General features: G+C 33.3%; 1 protein-coding gene across 1 annotated transcript in view; it reads right to left on the bottom strand.

Moving 5' to 3' along the window:
* Nucleotides 1-5,902: 5,902 nt before the first annotated feature.
* phex (phosphate regulating endopeptidase homolog, X-linked) overlaps nt 5,903-24,084 on the bottom strand; it is a 28,609-nt gene continuing 10,427 nt past the window's right edge. Inside the window, exons 7-22 of the mRNA XM_059327450.1 lie at nt 22,200-22,316; nt 21,978-22,061; nt 20,234-20,376; nt 19,381-19,474; nt 15,609-15,737; nt 15,274-15,375; nt 13,216-13,293; nt 11,963-12,066; nt 11,820-11,878; nt 11,344-11,398; nt 9,951-10,018; nt 9,734-9,864; nt 8,795-8,860; nt 8,314-8,418; nt 7,124-7,200; nt 5,903-7,040 (exon numbers count right to left, since the gene is read on the bottom strand). Of these exons, the coding sequence (XP_059183433.1) occupies nt 6,938-7,040; nt 7,124-7,200; nt 8,314-8,418; nt 8,795-8,860; nt 9,734-9,864; nt 9,951-10,018; nt 11,344-11,398; nt 11,820-11,878; nt 11,963-12,066; nt 13,216-13,293; nt 15,274-15,375; nt 15,609-15,737; nt 19,381-19,474; nt 20,234-20,376; nt 21,978-22,061; nt 22,200-22,316 (1,515 nt within the window). The 3' untranslated portion in view covers nt 5,903-6,937. The remainder of the gene's footprint in view (nt 7,041-7,123; nt 7,201-8,313; nt 8,419-8,794; nt 8,861-9,733; nt 9,865-9,950; nt 10,019-11,343; nt 11,399-11,819; nt 11,879-11,962; nt 12,067-13,215; nt 13,294-15,273; nt 15,376-15,608; nt 15,738-19,380; nt 19,475-20,233; nt 20,377-21,977; nt 22,062-22,199; nt 22,317-24,084) is intronic.

Genomic DNA, 24,084 nt, shown 5'->3' on the forward strand with positions numbered 1-24,084 from the left:
GTGTGATTACCGGGCTCCATCCATAATCTGTACACCACCTCAAAAGGGCCCTGAAGGCATGTTTTCCCTGCCCTCTAATGGACACAAACAGAACTACAGTATTTTGTGTGTTTGGGTGGGTTTCTCCTTCAGCAAATTATAATGATACAGTGATTTTGTGTTCTAGGACGAATTGACCTTTGCCATCACTTCCACTTAAGGAGAAAATGTAGAATCAAGAAGTTGGTGGTGTAGTCTAGGTATCAGACCATGTTTGAGCCTATGAAAGCAGAAATATAAATAAATAAGTGCTGAATTTGAGCTGACGTTTCAAATTGACAACTCTGCAGGGTTATATAATGGGGAACAGAACTGGGCGCTATGGATAAAATCTTTAAAAAGTACAGTGTGATATCGTACATTTTATTTAAATTCAATTGACAAACAGTTAAGATGAAATCCTTTGGATAATCCAATGAAATACGACTTAATAAATCAAGTTATTTACCCACATTAATACAACAATCCTGGAAATTATATATTACCAGAGCCGATCATTGATTTGCAACATTGTTCAAAAAGGTCAAATACAATCAACATTACTTAAAGATGGAAAGATAGTGTACAAGATCTGCACAAAGATATGTTGAATTTCAACATCTTTGAACCACAAGTATGTTAAATATGAACGTTTCTCAAACACTGTAAAGCATTCTCATTGTAAGTATAGAAGAAAATCTCCTATATTAACTGTCTCCTTCACCACAAATTGCATCATGCATTTTTTTGCTTTGTGAATTTTTGGGCCCTTTTTGTGGACTTGATTTACTAATCAGATTAATGTGGTTTTGTTTAACAGGGACTGGATCCTGGGAGCAAATCAGCGGTTTAATCACCTTAACTGTCATTTTTACACTGGCCACTAAAGCAGATTTATCACAATTCAATGAAGTAATGGCACAAAGTCAGACAGTAGCTCATTATTAACTGCTCCACCAACACAGAGCATCGAGGTAGCTGCAGGGACCGATCCTCATGTTAGTCTCTGATTAGTAGGGCTGACTGCAGGGGCTTTAGTACAGAGAAAAATACCAGATGATTACAAAAATAAAGCTTGAATCTGCTAAAATCCAACAATCAAACAAACACTTTTTAGGTAATTGATTATTCAAAGCTAAGTATCAGGGGGGATCATTAAAACACCAGTGTAAACAAGTCTAATACTGATTATACTGATTTTGAACTTGGTGCATGAACAATATGTAGATACGACTGAAAACATACTTGACTATGCCGATAAGTAAGTAAATCAAATGTAAATAAATAGTCAACACAATTTAATGGTGAAAAAGTATTTTTTAATTACTCAACTAGATGGTGTCTGAAAATAGCAGGGTCAATTGAACTTTATTGTACCAAAATAAGCTAATAACTAATTATACAGTCATGGAAGATAATATTAGTCCATTGTTTTTTTCCATTTCTTGTTCATTTTAATGCCTGGTACAACTAAAGGTACATTTGTTTGGACATAATATAATGATAACAACAAAAATAGTTAGAGTTTAGGAGTTTAATTTAAGAGCTGATATCTAGCAATTTTCCATGTTTTTTTTAATAATAACCAAAATCATAAAAAAAAAAAAACATGGAAAATGTCTAGATATCAGCTCTTAAATTAAACTCTTATGAGCTATTGTTGTTGTTATCATTATATTTGTCCAAACAGATGTACCTTTAGTTGTACCACGCATAAAAATGATTAAGAAAATGAAGAAAACAAGGGTGGTCTTATTTTTTTTTCCAAGACTGTATGTAGAGTTTAAGTAATATTAATTTTAATATTAAATTAATCCACTGTGCGGAAAAGTTAATGAAAGAATTTTGACTGAGGAAAACTAACAAAGCTATCTAAAAGTTGCTAATCGGAGTTGACATAGCTTAATGAATTAACATAAAATCTTTCAGTTTTAACATTACAGCATAGAATTGAAAGAACTGAATGAAGTACAAGTTTTAGGGAACATTATTGCTAGATTAAGGATGAAACCATAGACTGTATATAAACCAGAATGAAACCAGCTCCTAACTGACGGACCACGGGCACTGCAGTTGCTGACATTCTTGTGAGATGCTAGCTGGCGAGCTAACCGCTAACACACTAGCCAACTCGGCTAGTGCTAGTAGGCCGCAATAACTTCCACAACCTCTCTATTTTTTTCAATACTGCTTTGTTTAACCCCTTGGGCATTCTATTTACCCATTTCCACAATTTAGTTAAGTAAAGACTTAATTAAGGAGGGGAAAAATTTTCAGAGCTTGGTAACGGTCAGTTGACACTAAATCTAAGTTAGCTCATTTAGCTTAGCTTGGAAATTTAATGGCATTAGTATGTTAAAAATTATTATTATTATTTTTTTGTAAAATCAGCTCCTCTCATAATGCTCTGCAAACACTCTTGTGGAATAGTTTGTCGCCAACAGAGGAGGTTAAATAACAGTTAATTGTGCTACAAAACTAGTAAACTACAATAGCTTCGTCTTCTCTTTTTGGACTCTGGGGCTTGCCGTACCCTCAAATATGTGATTTTGTAAAAAATAAATACATAAATAATAGAATATGAAACAAAGATATTATATTTATTATTATTTTAATTAAAACTTTTTTAATTCATGGGTATGGGTTATTTTTTTTATTGTTAGTTAAAAAATAAAATGAACAGGATACAGGATTTATTGTATTTTGTTGCTGTTTCTTTTCTATCTTTTTTGTACGGTGTCCTTGAGTGCCAAGAAAGGCGCCTCCAAATAAAATGTATTATTATTATTATTATTATTATTACAATGTCATAATATAATTAGTGTACGTGTATAGAAAATCATAAAAAAAACAACATATAATTAAAAAAATACAGCAGACACCAGAAAAATATATGACATGATTAAGTAATGATATTTTGTCTGTATTAATATAGATTCATCGTTTTGTCACTGTAGTCCACGTTTGTGGAACAGGCAGCCTCCCTGAAGACCCGAGGGGATCAGAGACTGTTCACATTTTAAGAGCAAACTTAAGAATTATCTTTTTAATTTGGCTTTTTCTTGAACCATTTTAAAATATTTTTTCTGCTCATGCATCTTAGGTGTTACAGCATATTCTCTTTTATTTATGTATTTGCTACTATTTGTTAGTCTATTTTATATATATATATATTATTGTGCTCTACTTTTAATTATTTATTTATTGTTTTCATCTTTTTGATCTAGCTTTTCTACTTATTTACTTCTGTTTTTTATTTTATTTATCTTACCTTACTTTATTTTTATGTATTTATCTAATTAATTTCTAACCTGCCTCCAGTGTTTCCTCACTGCTTGACGTTGAGATGGCGCTTCCTCCGTTTGTGCTTCGTTTTTAATGGGATGGGTGGGGTGGAGGTTTGGGGATGGGCGGAGGGTGTTTGCTTGTTTCCATGTTTTAATATTATTATTAATATTATTATTAATTATTATTATTATTTTCTCCTTTTTATGTAAAGCACTTACATTTATCTTGTATGAAAAGTGCTATAAAAAATAAAGTCTGATTGATTAAGTAATATAATGAAATAAAGTGAAATATACTAATATATAGTACAGCGACATAGAATAGAATAGAAAATATGATACATCAAAGTGTTAAACCAAAGTTTATAATGGGTGGTAGAAGGCTGTACCAGAGAGACAGAGACAGAAAGTAACAAAAGAGTGAACAACATTTGTTTTGTCTTTTATCTATTTCTTGTGTGCATCAGCAGTCGAATCTGCCATTGATAATGAATGTCACAGCGTAAGAATGGCTGCCGGGGGCCTGATGCATGGTGTTGCTTACACATCTAGTAAAAAGGAAATCTCTGCTCATTATCATCCAGCTCACTTACTCAGTCTTTCTGTTTCTTAATCACCCCAACCCCCTACAACACACACACACATCCAGTACACACGGCACTGTAATAGACTGGGGGACTGGACTGTTTTTCTAATTGGTGTGTATAGATGAGACTGCCCCCGGTGTTACCACAGATACAAGTCATTAATGTTACCCCCTGCCTGGCGACACACATGCAAACACATAATCACGGTGACAGTTTCAAGTTGCCATGTGAACAGCAGAAATAAATAAATATATGAATGATGTGTGTAATAGCAGGTTCCAGAGGAAAATCAATAAACAGACATGCTTTCAGATGCAATCCCAATCTCTTTATGTCTTTTGTCCTCAATCCATCAGCACCTTTCATCCACTGTCTGCCACCTCGCAATGATTCTCTCTATACACACACACACACACACACACACACACACACACACACACACACACACACACACACACACACACACACACACACACACACACACACACACACACACACACACACATACACACACACTTTCCAGCTCACCTTATCAATCACAGCAAAGTTACAAGGTGAAGGAACAGCGTAATGTCTCAGAGTTTTATTAGAAACTGAACAGAAAGAAGCACAACCAAAAAAAAACATCATCACAGTGAACCGTAATTACATTTATATCAGTGAGTGACAAAGATATTATGAATGAAGAAAAAACATAAATAAATGACTTTAAAAATCACAGTGGTGCTGATTTAATTATTTTCACTGTGGAGTTGTAGATGTTTATTTTGCTGTTTTTACATGGAATCAAGCAGGCGGACAAAACCATCTGGCACGGGAAAACAAAAAAAGATATGTTGCATGAAAAGAAAAATGGAATAAATTAGACTAATAAAATTATTTTGTGTCAATTCTTTTTTCCAATAATTCAAAAATAATAGGTTATTAAATCATTCATATTTTCTCCGTGTGTCAGGGAGTTGCATTACGTACGGTTGTGGAAAAAAAATTAATATTTCGCAGACCGCCTGATTCCATGTGAATGCAGCATTATTCAGCATTTCAAAATAAACCTTTCTGGGTGGGAGTAATGCTATCTTTTAGGGTAGATATGATACTTTGATTAGTCAGCTAACAACATTTAACCATCAGTAATGTTGATAACCATTTAAAAGGCATTGATTAAGTATAAATGTTTAACATTTTGCTATTTTCAGCTTCTCAAAAATGTGAGAATTTGTTGTGTTTTCCCAGACCATCTTCACCCAAAAAATGCTGTATATATATATATATATATATATACATATATATATGCAAGCAGCTTATTTCAACTGATATTAATGCTTGTTGTGAGACGTTGACCTCTAGTGGCCGGAATAATTATGACAGGTTTAAGGAGGAAGTGAGGTGAAGATCATATAGTAAACACTGGAAGAAAAAAAAAAAACTTTGCGATGCGACCGTTTCACAATGTGAAACATATCAGTCATATATGTTGTCATTAGTCATTTGCAAACAACTTATTCTGTAATTTAGTGATGAAGACGTCTTTGAAGCCCTGCTATTTTGTCAACCTGAATCAGTTTGTGTCAAAACTATAGAGAATTGTTAGTTATATAAATGTGAAATAACAATTGTGTGTTTTATTTCTCTTCATTAACAATGTATCAGAATATTGTGTCTTCTATATGTTTGAACTAACTTGTGAAATCTGTGAAAATACTCCCATTGTTTCAGAGCAACATCAAATACTACTGTGAGTGCACCTCAGCAGTGCAGTTCACTAACAGAAAGACAAATGAAGAGAGTGCATCTTGTAGTTTGAGTGCTTGTAATTCTGTGAGTTCATTTGCCTCGGGCTGAACTGCAGCAGAATGAATACAAATGTCTGACACAAGACTGAGACTGAAATAAAGTGGGACAGGAACTAAGACGAGACTGAGACGTATCAAAGCAGAGCCCACACACAAACACACTCACACACACATATACACACACACACACACACACACACACTCACACTCACTCACTCCCTCTCTCTCACACACACACAATACATAACATACCAAATCTAAAGTCGTTTAACCTCCTTTTAAGGATACTGTGTGAAGCAATTTCCAGGAAATAATAACTTTTTAAATGCCTGACCGAATTATAACGTAACTTATAAACTGAGACCTTCTTTAACTTTCTTGATTGTAGAAAGCAACCTTTGAACTTATTTATTTTTAAAGAACACAGGCTCAGTTTCCTGCAAATGATATGGCGTTCATGCTTGCTCCTGAGTACCTGACTGCAGTTCACTTAACGGCCACCGGTGGCAGTAATAACAAGGATTTTCTGAAAATTCCAAATAGCATCTTTAAGTCTTAAAACTATGCAACACTATGACATTATTTTATTTATGAACTCTCCTGCGAGAACAAAATTAGAATTATGATAAGATTTCACAATGAATTAAAAAGAAAAAAAATGGTTTAAGAGTAAATTGGATTCTATTTCCCATTTTTTGCTCATATCTAAGCTCAAACATTAATCAATCTCGGGGAAATCATCAACATGGGTGCTAAAGAATATACGGAGATATTGACCTGATATATTTCTGTGTATTCACCACAGTTACCATAACACTTGACATTAAAGTTTCTGTAGAAACAAAACAAATCAATCTACCTTTACTTAAATATATACATTTTTTATTCCCATACAAAAACGTTCTAGCTTTATTAAGTCACACCTACAGTATATCTAGGGCTGTTTTTACAACTTTTCTTTAATCCATAATCTGTGGTCCTTAACAAATGCAACTGCATCGTATGCAGTAAAAGTACTTGTGGAAAAAGTTACAGATTTGTAGCATACAGTAGTCCATTAAAAATAGCTTTATTCTATAACATTTTCCACTCTTACCGTAACATGAGTTTATTTTTTCAGTGAGAAGAACTCATTTTTGCATTGCTCCCACATCATGTAAACTATGTTGGCCAAGTCCAGCATTATCAGTCTTATCGACAGACGTCCTGCTGTCAGCTCTGGCCGGGTTCAGGGTCAAGCTGAGGTCAAAGGTCACCACACCCGGCAGGACTGTGCAGCTCGGTTCATAATGGATGATTCAGGGCAGCTGAACGCTTTCCGAAACTCTTCATAGTTGCTCATAGCTCCGATAACTCTGCAGGGCAGCAGGGGTGGTTAAAGGTCAGGTTGGGAGGATTGTGTGTGCACTCATCAGTGTGTGTGTGTGTGTGTGCTCACCTGTATTTCGGTGGACTGTGAGCTCCACTCTGGATCTGGTCCCTGGCTGCTTCTGGTCTGTATGCATTACATCTCACCTACAGAATACATTGTAGGGATTATTTCAAGTATTTAATTTCACTTCCAGCTATGTTGTATCATTATATGCAACCTTATGAAGAAAATTATCATAAAAAATCCCTAATACTCAGTGGTGAAAGAAGTACTCAGATCTCAAATATAAAAGTTGCAATATCACAGTGTAGAAATACTCTGTAAGAAGTTGGAGTGTAATGATACATCAATATAGATCGATATATTAGTTCTATAGTCAATGATCCAATATATTCAATGCAAAGTGAAAATATGGATACATATAGATATTTTAAAAAATATGCCTGCAATTTAAAATGTACACTTGTGTTTATTATACTAAAAAAAAGAACTTGTTGTTCGTTAAATGTCTGGAAATTGATTTATACATTTTTTTTAAATCATGATTTAGATGCTTTTTGTGAGTTGATATAAATAAAACTGATTGTCTTCACTGGACATAAACAAATTGCATGCCCCTGAGTTGAAATCAATATTTTGTCGTCCTCATCTCATAAAAGGGAAAAAAACCCGAAACATTAGTATTTGAGTACAAACACAACTGATAAAATAAGTAATTTAACGTTATACAGCATTGGATTTTACAGTTGACACAGAAGCTGATTAACTTACATTTTATTGGAATTGTTTTAAAATCTTTACTTAAATCTCACCAGTTCAGGACCTCCACATGATATAAAAGTGATATTATCATGTGCAAAATATCTGAAATTACATCCTGCCATGTCATCTGCACTCTACTCACTTTTCTCCTTAGACACTAAGTTTTTAAAAAATATATATGTTGTTATATTTATTATTATAGTATATTATATATTATTATTGTTACCTATTTTGTTCATTGTTTTTCTTATATTATCCTATATTGTGACTGTTTTTGTAACTTTGGAGCAATATGGAACCATAATTTCCGTTGGGATTAAAAAAAAGTTCTATCTTATCTTATCTTATCTTATCTTATCTTATCTTAACCTTGTTCTGTTAGCAGTTACTCAGGAGAAAATGCCAATAAATTCAGACGTGACAACAGAAGAGCACAGAAAAGCTCTTACTTGTTGGAGCATGGCATTGGCAGAGAGCAAAAATAGTGTCCTTACATGTGCGTAGCTCATGAAGAACAGTTGGTTGTTGTTCAGTCCGACTCCAGGCAGCAGAGGCTCCTCCACGCCACCTCTGCTCTTATCCACCCACCGCCTGTACGCCTGCACACAAACATAAAGAGAGCCTTCTCTCACCTGGGCTTCTTACATGGCAATTCTTATAAATAATCCTTTCACACAAAGGGGAATTTTGAGAAAGTTTTGAGAAGAAATGAGACATGAATTACTAACACAAGTGCAGGTAATAAACACAGGCGTAACATGTGCCAAACTAATAAAAATCACAGGTGAAACTAATAAGAGAGTCAGCGCCAACACTCTGGTATTCATGCTGGCTCACTGGCACGGCTTACTGGCACACCATCATCATTAACTTTACAAGGTAAACCTGTAATTTTCCATAATAAAGGTCAAAATGTCGGCCCTAAAAAAGGCTCAGTATGCAAATGAGAATGTTATGTAAGGAAACAAATCATACCCTAAAAGCCTCTCTAATGCCTCCATTGTCTGCTATGTTTTCTGCCAGCGTCCTCTTGCCCCGCACCTACACGACAACACAACAACACAACAACAAAGAAGAGATTCTCAGGTTTTCATTTTGTCTAAAACAAAGGCAACAATCATCAGAGTTAATCCTTTGTTATCCACATCAAGGAAAATTGTTCCTTAATAAGGGAAAAGCCAGAATTCTCTATTCTGCTTAATACAGCTCTCCCTGCCCTGCAATATTTATTTTTTAAATTAATTTTACAAATACACATCTGATAGATTATTATGTATTACTGTATATACATTTTTTTCATTTATTTTTAATGTATTTTATTATCATTATTAATTTATGTTACATTTATAAATTATTATTATCACTATGTTCCATGTGTTTTTCTTGTCTTTTTTTGTTAATTAAAATATATATAAATTAATAATTAAATAAGTAAAAAAATATGTATGTGGCTGAGGTACATTAAGTATTGTACCACTTGTAAAAATAAGTAATAAAGTAAAAAAATATATATATAGAATAAATAATATGTGGCTGCATTTATCATTAAGTATTGTACCGCTTGTAAAATTAAGTAATAAAGTAAAAAAAAAAAAAAAAAAGAGATTAAATAAATGAATAAATAATATGTGGCTGAATATGTCATTAAGTATTGTACCACTTGTAAAAAATAAGAAAAAGTAAAATGAATAAATAAAAAAATAGAATAAATAAATTATTATAGAATAATATGTGGCTGAATATATGATCACTTGAAAAATTAATAATAAAGTAATAAAAATAAAATAGAAATACACTGAATATATAAAATCCTGCAAAGTGTCATTATGCAATAAAATTCTGGACTAATCGTTATTTGAATGTCTTTAAATGTTCTCAGGGAATTATTTCATGCTCATTCTGTTGAACTCTTACGTTGAGGCCTGCCTCGTCCCAGTGGTAGTTATTGTACTGGTCGATCATACACTGGGTCTTATTATTGAAGGCTGATACGGAGAGGTTGGTCCACCACTGATCCAGGTTGCCGTTTTTGTCATACTTGCGACCTGTTCATAAAAAGCATCAAAAGTCAACATCTCTGTGAAAACTAACGTCATTGTGGTTGCTTTCTGAGTTCATTCTCAGTATTTACCATTGTTGTCAAAGCCGTGTGTTAACTCGTGTCCGACTATCACCCCGATGGCTCCGTAACTCAAAGACCTGGAAACAAACGACAGGAGGATGAAGTCTCAATTATTTGCTCCTTTTCACAGTAGAATGATTTGCACCAGTATTTAAAACAGTTGAAATAATACCATTTAAATGAAATTGGCTGCTGCAGGATTAATTAAATTATTTGCAAAGAAGGGAATTTGATGGTATAAATACAGTCATGGAAAAAAATATTAGACCATCATTGTTTTCTTAAATTTCTTGTTTATTTTAATGCCTGGTACAACTAAAGGCACATTTGTTTGGACAAAAATAATGATAACAACAAAAATAGCACACCATTTCTTAATAATGATTTTGGTTATTATCAAGAAAACCATGGGAAATGGCTAGATATCAGCTCTTAAATTAAACTCTTATGAGCTATTTTTGTCATTATCATTATCATTAATTGCAATGAAACGTTTTTGGAGAGTAATACAGTTGCTGTCCACACTACTTCAACTATTCTAACCTTGTGTACTACCTCTCTTTGCAAAGAAGAGAACTTGATGGTACAAATATGTTTTGAATAAACTGTGAAAAATTCTGTTAGCTCTGTCGCTAAGGAACAAATGCTAACCAAACTAACTAAGCGTAGCGGGCTGCATTTTAGGAATTTACTGGATATACTGATATTATATGAAACTAGAAGATCTAAGGGATCTATAGAGCCCAAGCATGTCAGGATATCATGTCAGGAAGTGGTCATGTGACCTCTGACGTCATGCTATCTCACTGAAAATAGGCTCTCTGGCTTCCCACAAGTCTCCTCTTTCCCTACATGCCTTTATGCTGATAACATGCAATTTAAGACAAAAAAAAAAACACTTGGGTTTTTTTTATAATAACCAAAATCATTATCAAGAAACCATGGAAAATGTCTAGATATCAGCTCTTAAATTAAACTCTTATGAGCTTCAGTTGTACCAGGCATTACAATGAACAAGAACTTAGAGAAAACAAGGATGGCCTAATATTTTTTCCATGACTGTATTTTATTGTATAGATTACAAAAGTATTGAAGATCATAAAATTTAAGGTTGTGAAATATTTACCAGTGACTCAGTGAGGACTTTGGACTTTGTTAATAAAGTGAAAATTAAATTTCTGGAGAACCATATGATTAATGAGCAGTAATTTCATGATCTGCGGAGCATGAGGTATTAAAATATGCTGTTTGTACCACTACAGCTCTCTGTGGGTTTCAATTAGTAGGTTTGTGTCAGAATAATTGTTTCAGAGCTACACGTTGAACTACACTGAGTTGAAAGCATGAGGTGGCACTTTTCTTTGGTCTGTTAGTAGAGCGTGTAAAATTCCTTTAATCTCACCTTGGATACTCTCGGCCCCAGAAGAAGGGTTTTTGAAGCTCTCCGGCGGGAAATCCTAAATGAGAAGATGAAAATAGTTTTGGTTTGTGTGTCTTCAGCCCTGCGCAGACAGGATTAATTTACTGCAGAAGCTTGTGCTTTAAAAAATCTATAATAGCCTGTGTGAGGCCCAGTTATTTGTGATTAAAAAGTATGATTTCTCAGGGGAGTAACTATTACAAAACAGATCACATTTGACCCTCTTCCTCATGTCCTCTGTGTCAGTTTTAGCTTGTTTTTAATGCAAATTTCCAATTAATTCTGACTCGAGCAATAATAATAATCCCCAAAAATGAAGCCGAGGCAGTTGCTTAATTGAAATCACTGAGGTGCAGTGTAGCGTCATCCTGTCTGGACAGGGCTTCAGAAGTCAAGAAGTTCTGATTAATTAAATCAAACACTGGTGTCTCTGTAATCAATCCTATATTGAATCTTACTGATTTGATTCGTGGAGGAACTGTAGAAGGCGTTTACAGTCGTTGGGTTTGTGAACCACCTGTAAGACAAACACACATTATGTGAATGAAGAAGTAAAACACAAAAAGTAGTAAAAAAAAAAAAGGTTAATCTTGCCACTCACTCTGTACGTGGGACGGTCTTTCGAAGCCAGGCGATATCAGACTGGGCGATAAACTTCAACGTCTGCATCACGTTCCCGTAGTAGTCCTTCTCACTGAATGCTAGCTAAAACAAGCATGCAAATACACAGATAAATAATGCACTTTCAAAAGTAATCTATGGAACTAAAGCTGTCAACTTTGCTCTCTTCAAAGCCACCAGACTCCTTTGACAAAAACAGAAATTTTCCCTTGCAGAACTCGGGAGATGCTGGTCTACTGCTGCCTCGACCGGTTAGTGCGTTTCTGTTATTGTGTGACTTTTAGCGTTTAAAACGTTAGTAGATATTACATAAAGTCACATTAAACTAAGTTTTCAAGGCAGCGGTAGACCTGCAACTACCATGTTCTGCAAGGTTAAATTACTGTTTTTGTCAAAGGAGTCTGGTGGTTTTGAAGAGAGGATTAATACCAGGTTCAGTTCCCCATAAGAAAGGAAAAGTTGTGAAAATATTCAAAATTATTATTATTATTCCACTTTTACTGAGACAAAACAACAAACAAATAAACAAAAAATACCAGTACAATAAATAAAATTAGTTTTATACAAGCCACAATAAAGGACCATGTTGAAAAATGAAAAAAAAAAATGAATGAATGAATTATGAATAATAATAATGGTTATAATAATAATAGTAATAATAACACTAATAATAATAATAATAATAATAATAATAATAATAATAATAATAATAATGAATAAATAAATAAAGTAATTTTGGATTTTGAATTTTAATTGAACAATAAGACAACTATACCAGTGTTTCCACAGCTGCAATTGGAAGCGTGTAAATATTTAAACTAATTTAATTTTTTTTTGAGACATGACAACAGAAGTTGAATTTAAGTGATTAAATACGCTTTGCTGCTGCCCTTTAACTTCCTGGTTATCCATACACTAAATAATAAGAAGAACCTCATACAACCCCCACTTTAAAATATCTGAACTATCCATTTAACTGGTAAATCTTTAAAAATATACCTTTTTGTCTTATCAAAAACAGCTGCAATCTTATCCAAATTTGTGAGAAATCTTTCAGCCAATGCACCCCTTAAAAGTCACATTTATGGTTGAGTAGATGAAAGCAATGAAAAACCATGAATAAAAACACAAACAAAACAATCAAGCCTTATTTTTGCACACTTACTTAGATTTTTCTGCTCCCATGGTGTACCCCTGCTGTGCTAAATAACTACATTTGAGCAGTTTACAAACCTGCTTTAAATCTTCATTGAGGTAGGTGTCATTCAGAATAAACTCGGGGTATCCAACTTTAGCCAGGACTGCGTGAGCCTTTAGAGAATGAGAAAACAGAGATAATATGATAAAGAGAAGAAGAATAAAGTGTAATCTTGAAAAAAAAATCTAAAATTTGAAACATTCATATGCATTAATGAGTTTATAAAGCATGTGGTTGTTTTTCTTGAGGCCACTTTTTAAATAGCTGTTTTTCCATTTTATTGGATATTTTTTCAAGTTTTGTTTGTTGTATTTCCCATATGTTGTAATTTTTGTAAGGTTGTTACTTTGGCCAGGTCTCTCTTGTAAAAGGGAGATTTGATCTCAATGGGACTTCATGGTGAAATAGAGGTGATAAATAATGAAAATAAAAAGAGTCACAGCTCTGACTAAAATGTTCTTACAACAGCTTAGTTATGTACAGAAAAAGAGCCAGTCGCAAATAATAAAGACGTAGTTTCTAAATGCAATGATGTTGGATTTTTATGAGGTTTCTATTGAACAGTGCATATATAAAATACTTTTAGTATAGTGGTAGTGGTGGTAACAAAAACTCAAAAGTTACCTGATTTTTTTTAAGGTTTTCAAATTGTGGTTGGAACAAATTTGGTAGATGAGCAGGATTTTGGTTCAAGGAGTACAGAACTCCATGAAAAGATTTTAAAAGTCAATGTTCTTTCACGTAGAAAGACAGTAAAATGAAGGACGCGAGGAAAACAAGGTCTTAAATCAAAAAATAAAAATGTGGGAGCACTCATGATGAAATGAGATGAAACAGAAACCAAAGACATCAAAGTTAGATTCTCATTACAAGTCATTCAATATTCTGGGTTAAAGCTGCAGTAATTAGGGACGGGACAATTTATGGTCGTGATGACAGATTTTAGTTTAGAGCAAAAAGATTGGACCAGACAGGTCAGGTCCAGTTTGGTGAAGAAAGTCAAACACTTTATGTAGAAGAAGAAGAAGAAGAAGAAGAAGAAGAAGAAGAAGAAGATTGAGAAGGAGAAGAAGGAGGATGAGGACAATAAGAAGGAGATGGATGGATTTGCATTTTGTTAATTGATAAGAATAAACTATTAACATTTCTATTTTTGAATACATTCTTATTCTGCAGCATTTTTTCACACCTGCCTAAAACTTTTGCACAGGAGTTTTATGATAATTTAACGGTCATCAACTTTTGGAATACTGTTTATTTATTTAACTCTTTTTTGGGCCCAGTCACCTACCGCTGCACACCTTTGATTTAGTTGCCATTACATTTGTGCATGTGTGTTTGTATTATGTATTATCTTATCTTTGTCCTGTTTGCAGTACTCATGTGTCTGAGGTGCATGCTTGCTATGTTTATGTGATTACATGTTGTCATAAATTCATTTTACTTGCATTAACACATTTTTTGAGTGCAATGTCTGCTATGCAGATGCAATTATGTTTCCTTGCATAATAAAGACACAAAGATAACCCCACAGCTAAAGAGATGGATATTCAGCATGTGAGTTGGTGAAAAATTAAAACAGTGCTGCCCTCTAGTGGCCAAAAAACAACAACATTTGTGCAGCTTTAAATTGATTGAATCATATTGATTTTATTTAACCTACATTTTATTTCCCATGTTGTTCAAGCTTCCAATCATGGCAATCTGGTTAAAAAATATTGATTTATGGCCCAAAAGTAATCAAAATTCAACAAAGTCAATCAAAAAATTAACTTGAAGCAGCCTATAAAATACCCACAAAATACCAAATTACCCCAATACCCCAAATTGGGTGAAACATAAATGTGATGTATATTAACTAAAAACGGTACAGTATTCTGAATCATCTGTACTTACTTTAAGAAACATGCTTAAAGGAAGCTGGTGCTGCCCCCCAGTGGCCAAAAAAAACATTCGTGCAGCTTTAAATTTAAAACTGAATATTTTAATTGTAGAAATACAGTATAGATTTATGAGTAAATAACAAATCAGCTGTTTTGAGCGTAATAAAGTGGTTGTGGAGTTACAGCCCTGACTACTTCAGCTGCTCTTACCTTGTCCACTGCGCTGTCCTTGGTTGTTTGGTCCATCCAGTCGTTCTCTTTCTCCAGCATGTCGATGAACGCCCAGCGAACGCCCTCGATCAGCTCCTCCATCTGAGAAACACACACACACACAAACACACTCAAATGAATTAAAGTGTTTACAAAAAGCACAGCACATCGCCACATAAACACACACTCCCACACTGACGCAGATGACACATTAAGACGCCTGACATCATCTCCAGGTGACACACAGACAAAATACACTCAATCCACACGTCTGTTACATATATACAAGAATTAAACACTCGTAGGACTTGACGTCGTTTCCAGAGCACACGCACCATGTGTTTCTTGTCCTCCTGGAAGTGTGTGTTGACAAAGAGGCGCCCGGTGGCATAAACAAGCGAGTTTTCCACGTAGTTAACACACTTGTCCCAGCGCGGGGTCAGAGAAGTGGTGCCTGTGGTCACCTGGTGGGGGTGTGAGAGCAGATACAAGGTGACATCGTCTCTTCCTTTTACATTAACATTATTATTATTAAAAACCTATTTATTCTCCTTGGTGTTCAGTCCCAGCTAGGCAAGAATCCTTGGCTTTCTTTTTACTTTTTTTACCCTTTTATTTGTCTTTTTTATCTCTAACTCTGTTTTGGATTGAGTTTATATTACTATGTTATTCTATTTTATTTGATTATTTTACTGTTTTTAGTATTTTATTGTTTTCATTATTTTTATTTATACCTATTTGTGTATGATTTATTCTATTTTAATAACTGTACAGCACTTTGGTCAACTGAGGTTGTTTTTAAATGTGCTCTATAAATAAACTTTGACTTGACTTGACTTGACTTGACTTCCTTTTACATTAACCCATAAAAACCGAGACCCATAATCCTTAAAGGAAAATTATGGGGGATATACAACAGACCAAGTGGAACAATTAACCTTTGCACATCAGGCAGGCCTCTTCACTGTCCGCTTTTAAAAGAAATCTTAAAACCCATTTTTATTCACTGGCTTTTAACTCAACATGAGCCTTTGCTCTGTTTTATTTTTTGTTTTTATTTGTTCTTTGTGGTTTTTTAAAATTAAGATTAATTTTTAAATTCTGATTAATTTAAAACCCACTTTTATTTACTGTTTTTTTGTTTTACCCAGCATGAGACTCACTTTGTTTTAGTTGTTTTTGCTTGTTCCTTGTTTTTATTGTTGGTCTGTCCTGCCATGTACAGCACTTTGTATCAGCTAACATTGTCTTAAAGGGCTCTATAAATAAAGTTGATTTGATTTGATTTGATTTGTTTGACCACATAGAACACATTTATGATGGGTTTTTTTTTAATTCTACCCCTAAATAAGAATAAATCAATACTAAATAAAAACAAATAACCATTTGCGTTTTTCTTTTGCATCTCCATAATATCTATCAAAATTGTGACTTTAATTTGTTCAGGAAATATGGTCAGAACAAGTTAAATGCAAGACAGGACACCATATTAACGGATTAGAGTTGTTAAATGGGTTTAAACTTTACCACGTAACAAAAAATAAGCTTTTTGAAATTAGCTACTTTTTCACATTTCTGTTTCCAGTCACAGCCACATTTTGGAGAAGTCACTTCATGTCAAAGTCACATGACCACCACACCAGGGTGTTGAGTATGTGTCGATTAGGGATTTAATGAGTTAATGTGAAGCATAAAGCTGAATATGGGAGATTCTAGAAGATTTAAAGTGTTTGTTACACCGTTTGTCACCGTGGGTTCTTATGGGTTAAAACCAACTTAGACTGTGAGGGTCTCTCAGCCTCTGGGGGTGGGAGATTCTGGGGCTGATATTTATGTATGTCATACATATATTATAATTTGTGTTTAAAGCATGCTGGGAAGTTAATTTGGAGCTCCTTTTAAGTTCTTAAAATAGAAAACCAAAGCAGTCAAAATCACAGAACATTCCCAGCTCTCTAATTACTGTTATGAACATTTCACGACATAAAAACAGAGATTGAGAAAGTGACGCTTGCTATTTGCATTTTATTTTCAGGATTTTTAGGCTTTCCTAATTAAAAAACTGACTTTTTATACATGTACAGTCATGGAAAAAATTATTAGACCACCCTTTTTCTACAATTTCTTGTTCATTTTAATGCCAGGTATAACTAAAGGTACATTTGTTTGGACAAATATAATGATAACAACAAAAATAGCTCATAAGAGTTTAAGAGAGAATTTAAGAGCTGATATCTGGACATTTTCCATGCTTTTCTTGATAATAACCAAAATCATTAACAAGAAAAACATCGAAAATGATTAGATATCAGCTCTTAAATTAAACTCTTGAGTAATTTTTGTTGTTATCATTATATTTGTCGAAACAAATGTACCTTTAGTTGTACCAGGCATTAAAATCAACAAGAAAATGAAGAAAACAAGGGTGGTCTAATAATTTTTTCCATGACTGTATGTAAATGAGGCTGACGCTGTGTCTATTTCAATGCTACGTACTAACTCTAGGCAGGTTTTGAATATTGAAATAGGACATTCCAACGTGGAAAGTGAAAAAATATACATGTTAAGTATTTTAAATGTTGTCTCAAGTCCAGATTATTCTCAAAGGCATTTTTTGATGCTTCCCTGCCCTGATTAATTGTTATTCTCTGTATTCTTTCGCTTAAAATAAAAAAAATTAATCACTTTGTAACACTGGGTTTCAAAGGTGCTATGAGTCTGAATTTTTATATTCTCTGGCATATATCTTGTACTGGTGCCTGTAGCTTCAAAACAGTGCAAGCAGGGCTGCAAAAAGTATCAATTTTAAAATAAATATTAGTAACTATATTAAGTATAAAATAGTGAGGTCACATGGAAAAATGATGCCAATTTCTGCATGTAAAAGAAAAAAAATAGGATAAAATATCTGCCTTGAGCGAAAAAATAATTAAAAAACAAAATTATTTGTCAGTATCTCAAAATAATAAATTCTTCACAGAATAACGAAACAATTTATCCTTGATTTCATATTAATTTAGTTTCTTAGTTAAAATGATTTTTTTTTAGAATGTTTCTTATTATTTATCGATACTATGAGATAATTTTGAGAAAGTTTTTTACATTTTTTTTTTTCTATCACATTGGCAAAAATATCCATACCTGAAGAAGTTCTTGATGAGATATATAAAAAGAAGGCCCTCTTTTATTACTTATACTATCCTATTGATTTAATTCAATCTAGTTTTTATTTCCCATGCTGTTCAAAATTCCAATTATGGCAATCTGGTTGAAAAATATTGACTCCTCCACTGATTTATGGCCCAAAAGTAATCAAAATTCAACGTACTGAGTCAATCAAAAATATATATTTAAAGCAGCCTATAAAACATCCACCAAATAGCCCCAGGAGCTTCAAACATAAATTTGATGTATATTAACTAAAAACAGTAAAGTATGAATATCAGTATGCAGCACAAGCTGTTTTCTGAATCATCTGTGCTTACTTTACTTTACTTTACTATACTTTACTTTACTTTACTTTACTTTACTTTACTTTACTTTACTTTACTTTAGGAAAATGCTTAAAGGAAGTCATGAATTAGTCTGATTCTGGGTCAGATTTATAGTTTGTTTAGTTAACTATGAATTCAGGCCTCTTCCTGTATACAGTAGAGCTACATAGCATAATCTAAACCATATTTCAGTGTTTTATAGACAAACAATTTCCACATATGTGCTGCATAAAGTGGGAAAACTCCAAACCATACATCTGAAAAATGTCAACTCCTAATGGAATAAGGAAACAGCCTCATCTTGAACTTTTTTACAGTACATTTCTTAGACATACAGTCATGGAAAAAAATATGAGACCACCCTTGTTTTCTCTAATTTCTTGTTCATGTTAATGCCTGGTACAACTGAAGGTACATTTGTTTGGACAAATATAATGGTGACAACTTAAATAGCTCATAATAGTTTAATTTAAGAGCTGATATCTAGACATTTTCCATGGTTTTCTTGATAATGGCTTTGGTTATTATCAAGAAAATCTTTAGTTGTACCAGGGATTAAAATGAACAAGAAATTGAAGAAAACAATGGTCTAATAATTTTTTCCTGTACCAACCCGAGCATAGTCCAAGTATCTGTACAGGAAGCGGCGGCTCAGGGTGGTGATCCTGGAAAAAACTGTCCTCCATTGTACGTAGTTCGCTACAGTCCTGAAAACAAAGAGACAGAGAGAGAATATTGAATCAATCATTGATTTATGGCCCAAAAGTAATCAAAATTCAACAAAGTCAATCAAAAAATTAACTTGAAGCAGCCTATTAAATAACCACCAAATACCCCTAAGCTGGTTGAAACATAAATGTAATGTATATTAACTTAAAACAGTAAAATATGCATATTAGTATGCAGCATCTGTGCTTACTTTACTAAGAAAAATGCTTAAAGGAAGCTGGTGCTGCCCCCAGTGGCCAAAAAAACCCCATTTGTGCAGCTTTAAGTTTAAAATCAAATATTTAAATTGGAGAAATGCAGTTTAGATTTAAGAGTTAAAAACAAATCCTATATTTCAAATTAATGTAATTTCTTATTCAAAATTATTAATTTTTTTAAAATACTACGATACTACAACATTATTTTAAGCTTCTTTTTTTTTCTTGGGTGCTTGATCAGGCATAAAAAAAGAATGCCATCTTTTATTACTTATATTTTCCTATTGATTTAAATCAATTTAATTTTTACGTAGTTCGCTACAGTCCTGAAAACAAAGAGAGAAAGAGAGAGAGACAGAGAGAGAGAGAGAGAGAGGAGGGACATTCATTAAATGCTTACATGTAATCTCATTATACGCTATAATATACTTATAATGAGAGACAGGAGCCCTCAGGCTGCACTGTGTGCTCATCTGTCTGTGTGTGTTCTCTATCTGGCTGTTCGTGTGTGTGTGTGTGTGTGTGTGTGTGTGTGTGTACCTGGGGTCAGTGGTTTCAATGAGCTTGAAAAGTTCCTTGAAGTATTGCGGCGCTCGGACGATGACGGGCTCAGAGGAGGAGATGGACCGAGCCGGGTCCACTTTAGACTCCACCACAGCTTTCACAAAGCCCAGCCAATCAAACTGCAGACAGAGAAAGGCACATGCACAGGATAGGAATAAAATATTGATTTAAAAACAACCCTTTGTTGTTATTCTGGTATATAATTCATGTGTAATTCTTTACTTTAAAAGTCAGAGGTCAGAACTCCCCAGTTGAATTTCTAACTTCCCGTTCAAGGTGCACAAAGGCAAAACATTAACAAGTAAAACATGGCTGACAGTGAATAATTGATGTTTTTTTGGCAAGTATATACACTATTGAACTCTCATTAGTGCAGCCTCTTTGCAAATGTAAACCAAACAGTGGAGGAAAAATATGCACGACTTACTGACGCTGTTATACCTGTTACTTTTTGGGGGCATTTCTGTAATTGGAAACGTATGCAGAGCAGGTTTTACTCTATAAGAGTATGTATTATTTCAGTTAAATACAGACATATATGCTTCCTGTTGCCTTTTAATTGATGGTTTACCATTTAAAAAGTGCTGCCACTGTTGTGTGACGTCAGATAACTTAATTCTTCATGAAGTCATGGTAGATTCACAAGTAGGAACTCCTTATTTTGGGTGTGTTTCACTTTTTCAAGTACGAGATTTACAGCTTCAGAGGAGCTGTAAATATTGAGATTTTTAGACATAAACTAAAAATCCATTTGTTTAGTCTGGCTTTTATGTAGTGATTTATATTTTTGGAGGTTTAGACTAACTCTTTTTATCATCATTAATTATTTAGGATTATGTGGTTTACATTTTTTTTCCTAAATATACTAAACAAAAATATAATATATTATAATTTTGTTTTGTTTTTATTTATTTATCAACATTATACCGTTGATTTTAGATTATTATTTAATAACATTTAACTATTTTTAACATCCTAAATTTTGAATCGCCTGTAATGAGCTTTGAAGTGCATTTCGTTTGTTTGAAAGGTGTTATATGAATAAAGTTTAATTGATTGATACAGTATTTTTGCATGCAGAATCAGGACTTCTTACAAACTTAGTCATTAACAGAAATGTGCAAAATAAACCATGAATAATGAGGTATAGCTTTGAGAAACAAGGGAAGATATAAAAATGATTTTGCTATGATTATTCTTGTCACATGTTTTATTTACAGTAATAACTTTATTTATATATGGTATGTAGACAAGCTGAGAAAGCCAGTTGAAAGTCCAATTATAGGAGCTTTAACAGTGTGCCATTTAAGTTTCTAGACTCATTTTTAAAATGAGAATTTTTTTTCAACAATGAAAACTTTTATTATTTTTAATTTACATGCAAATAGACTGTTTTGTAGTTTTGTTATTTATTATTTTTTTGTGCTGTTTTTGTGTGCATAAATGGTAAAAAAAAAAAAAAAAAAAAAAAAAAAAAAAAGGGTACTTTTCCATAGAAACCTGTGTCTTTTGTTTGTATTTTGGGTTCCTGGCAGCTTTACACTTTGTTGATTAAAATAAAATGAAAAATCTGACTTATAGCCAAGTTTGTGTGGAGAAAAAGGAGCCATGCATGTGATGTAAGGACAGACTGAAAGATGCTAAACAGAGACAGAAATGAATGCATAGGAAGTTGACACATTTCAACCAAAATCTCCTGGACTTCAGAGGTTTAATGTACCTGTGGGATGGAGCGCTGCAGGCGAGAGAGTGTGAATTTGTTGTACATGTTCTCACTGGTGCGGTTCTCATAGGGAATCAGGATCTGCAGACACAAATAAAAGAATAATTAAATACTTCCCCTTTAAGTTACAGTAAATATTGCCGGGCTTTCATTAGCAGCCCATTGAACAATCTCAAAGCATTTAAGTGGGATTATGTTTATCTGACAGGACGTCTTTACATGAGCCAGTTTGGTCTCGAAGGCGAGAGCCTTTTCCATCTGGGTCAGTGCTGCTTTCTCTGGAGCGCCCAGCATGACGGCCGTATCTACCATCAAACTCAGCAAGGCCGCACGATACTGGAGAGACAGAGAGAGAGAGAGAGAGGAAGACAAATGTCACTTATTCTTTCATTTCTGCAAACTACTGTAACTACCACTACCAAATGATTAGCCATCACTCCGTTGTGGGAGTAATGGCTATTCTTCCTGGGGTCCTCAAACAGGACAAAATATAAATACATAGTAAAAGCATACAGAGTAACAATTAGAATCTAGAATATCTGGCAGTTATAAGAAAAAAACTAAAAATTTAAATTTAAATAATTTACCAAAAAGTGGAATACCGATTACAATTAAAAGAAATTATTAAAAACAGTTTTTTAAAGATACAAAATCAATACCTGGCTAATGAAACAGAAAAACAAAAGCTAACAAACAAAGCAAAAAAAAACAAAAACAAGAAGTCAGACCCTATACATTCACATTTCTAAAGTCATCTTTTTCAGGGTTTTTTTTTTTAAAACTACTTCTGGTTTACCAACTGTTTATATATTCTTTAAAAACAAAATAAGACTGCATGTCAGTTTGTCTTTTACCAGTAGCCACGATAGTCTATCAAGCATTTGTAACACATTCTCCCTTATGGAGCACTGGAGTGCAAGGCGAGCTGCTCTATTTTGAGTTAACTGGAGTTTAGACATTTCTTTTTGAGATGCACCAGACCAGACTGTCGAACAATAGTCCAGATGTGAAAGGACTAGAAACTGAGTTAGAATTTTTAGAGATTACTTTTCTAAGAGACTAGCACTTTTTGTAATGATGGAAATACCCCCACTCATCCTTGTGAATATACTACCAATATGAGATGTCCATGAGATTCTATTTTAACAGCTAATAATAATAATACATTTTTTTTCTAAAGCACTTTTCATAAAGAAATCTCAAAGTGCTACAGAAACCAGAAACAAGAAAAAGAATAGACTAAGAGAAAAATCAGATACGTGAAAATCAGCAGTAGGGACAACCTAAAAATGCCTGCCTGAACAAAAAAGTTTTAAGCCCTTTTTTAAAAGTGTCCACAGACTGGGGTTGTCTTAAATGTTCAGGGAGGGAGTTGAGTGTTGAATGTTTTTATTACTACCTGTTTTAAGGGTCTGATATACAGCAACAAAAACTATCAAGCGAAAAATGTCAGGTCCGATAAAAAATATATTGCTTAAACGTAGTTAAAGGCAAATATACATACTGTAAATATAATATGAACATTCAGTCATGTAAAAAATTATTAGACCACCCTTTTTTTCTTCAGTTTCTTGTTCATTTTAATGCCTGGTACAACTAAAGGTACATTTGATTGGACAAATATAACGATAAGAACAAAAATAGCTTATAAGAGTTTAATTTAAGAGCTGATATCTAGACATTTCCCATAGTTTTCTTGATAATGATTTTGGTTATTATCATGAAAACTATGTGAAATGTCTAGATATCAGCTCTTAAATTAAACTCTTATAAGCTATTTTTGTTCTTATCGTTATATTTGCCCAAACAAATGTACCTTTAGTTGTACCAGGCATTAAAATGAAGAAGAAATTGAAAAAAACAAAAATTATTAATTATTAATTTATTATCAATTTTTTTTTCCATGACTGTACATTTAAAAATATAAAAAAAGAAAAGAATAGAAAATAATTTTTAAAAGTACTAAAAATACTAATCACAAAATGTTTCTTTATGGTAAATAAAATTAGCTTTCTCTTTTGGATTTAATACAACAATGTAAATGATACAGCATTTTCTTACATTATTACAATTATTACATTTTATACATCATAGAACAATGAAA

The sequence above is a fragment of the Centropristis striata genome, chromosome 23, assembly GCF_030273125.1.
Source record: "Centropristis striata isolate RG_2023a ecotype Rhode Island chromosome 23, C.striata_1.0, whole genome shotgun sequence".
In the NCBI taxonomy this organism is placed as follows: Eukaryota; Metazoa; Chordata; class Actinopteri; order Perciformes; family Serranidae; genus Centropristis; species Centropristis striata.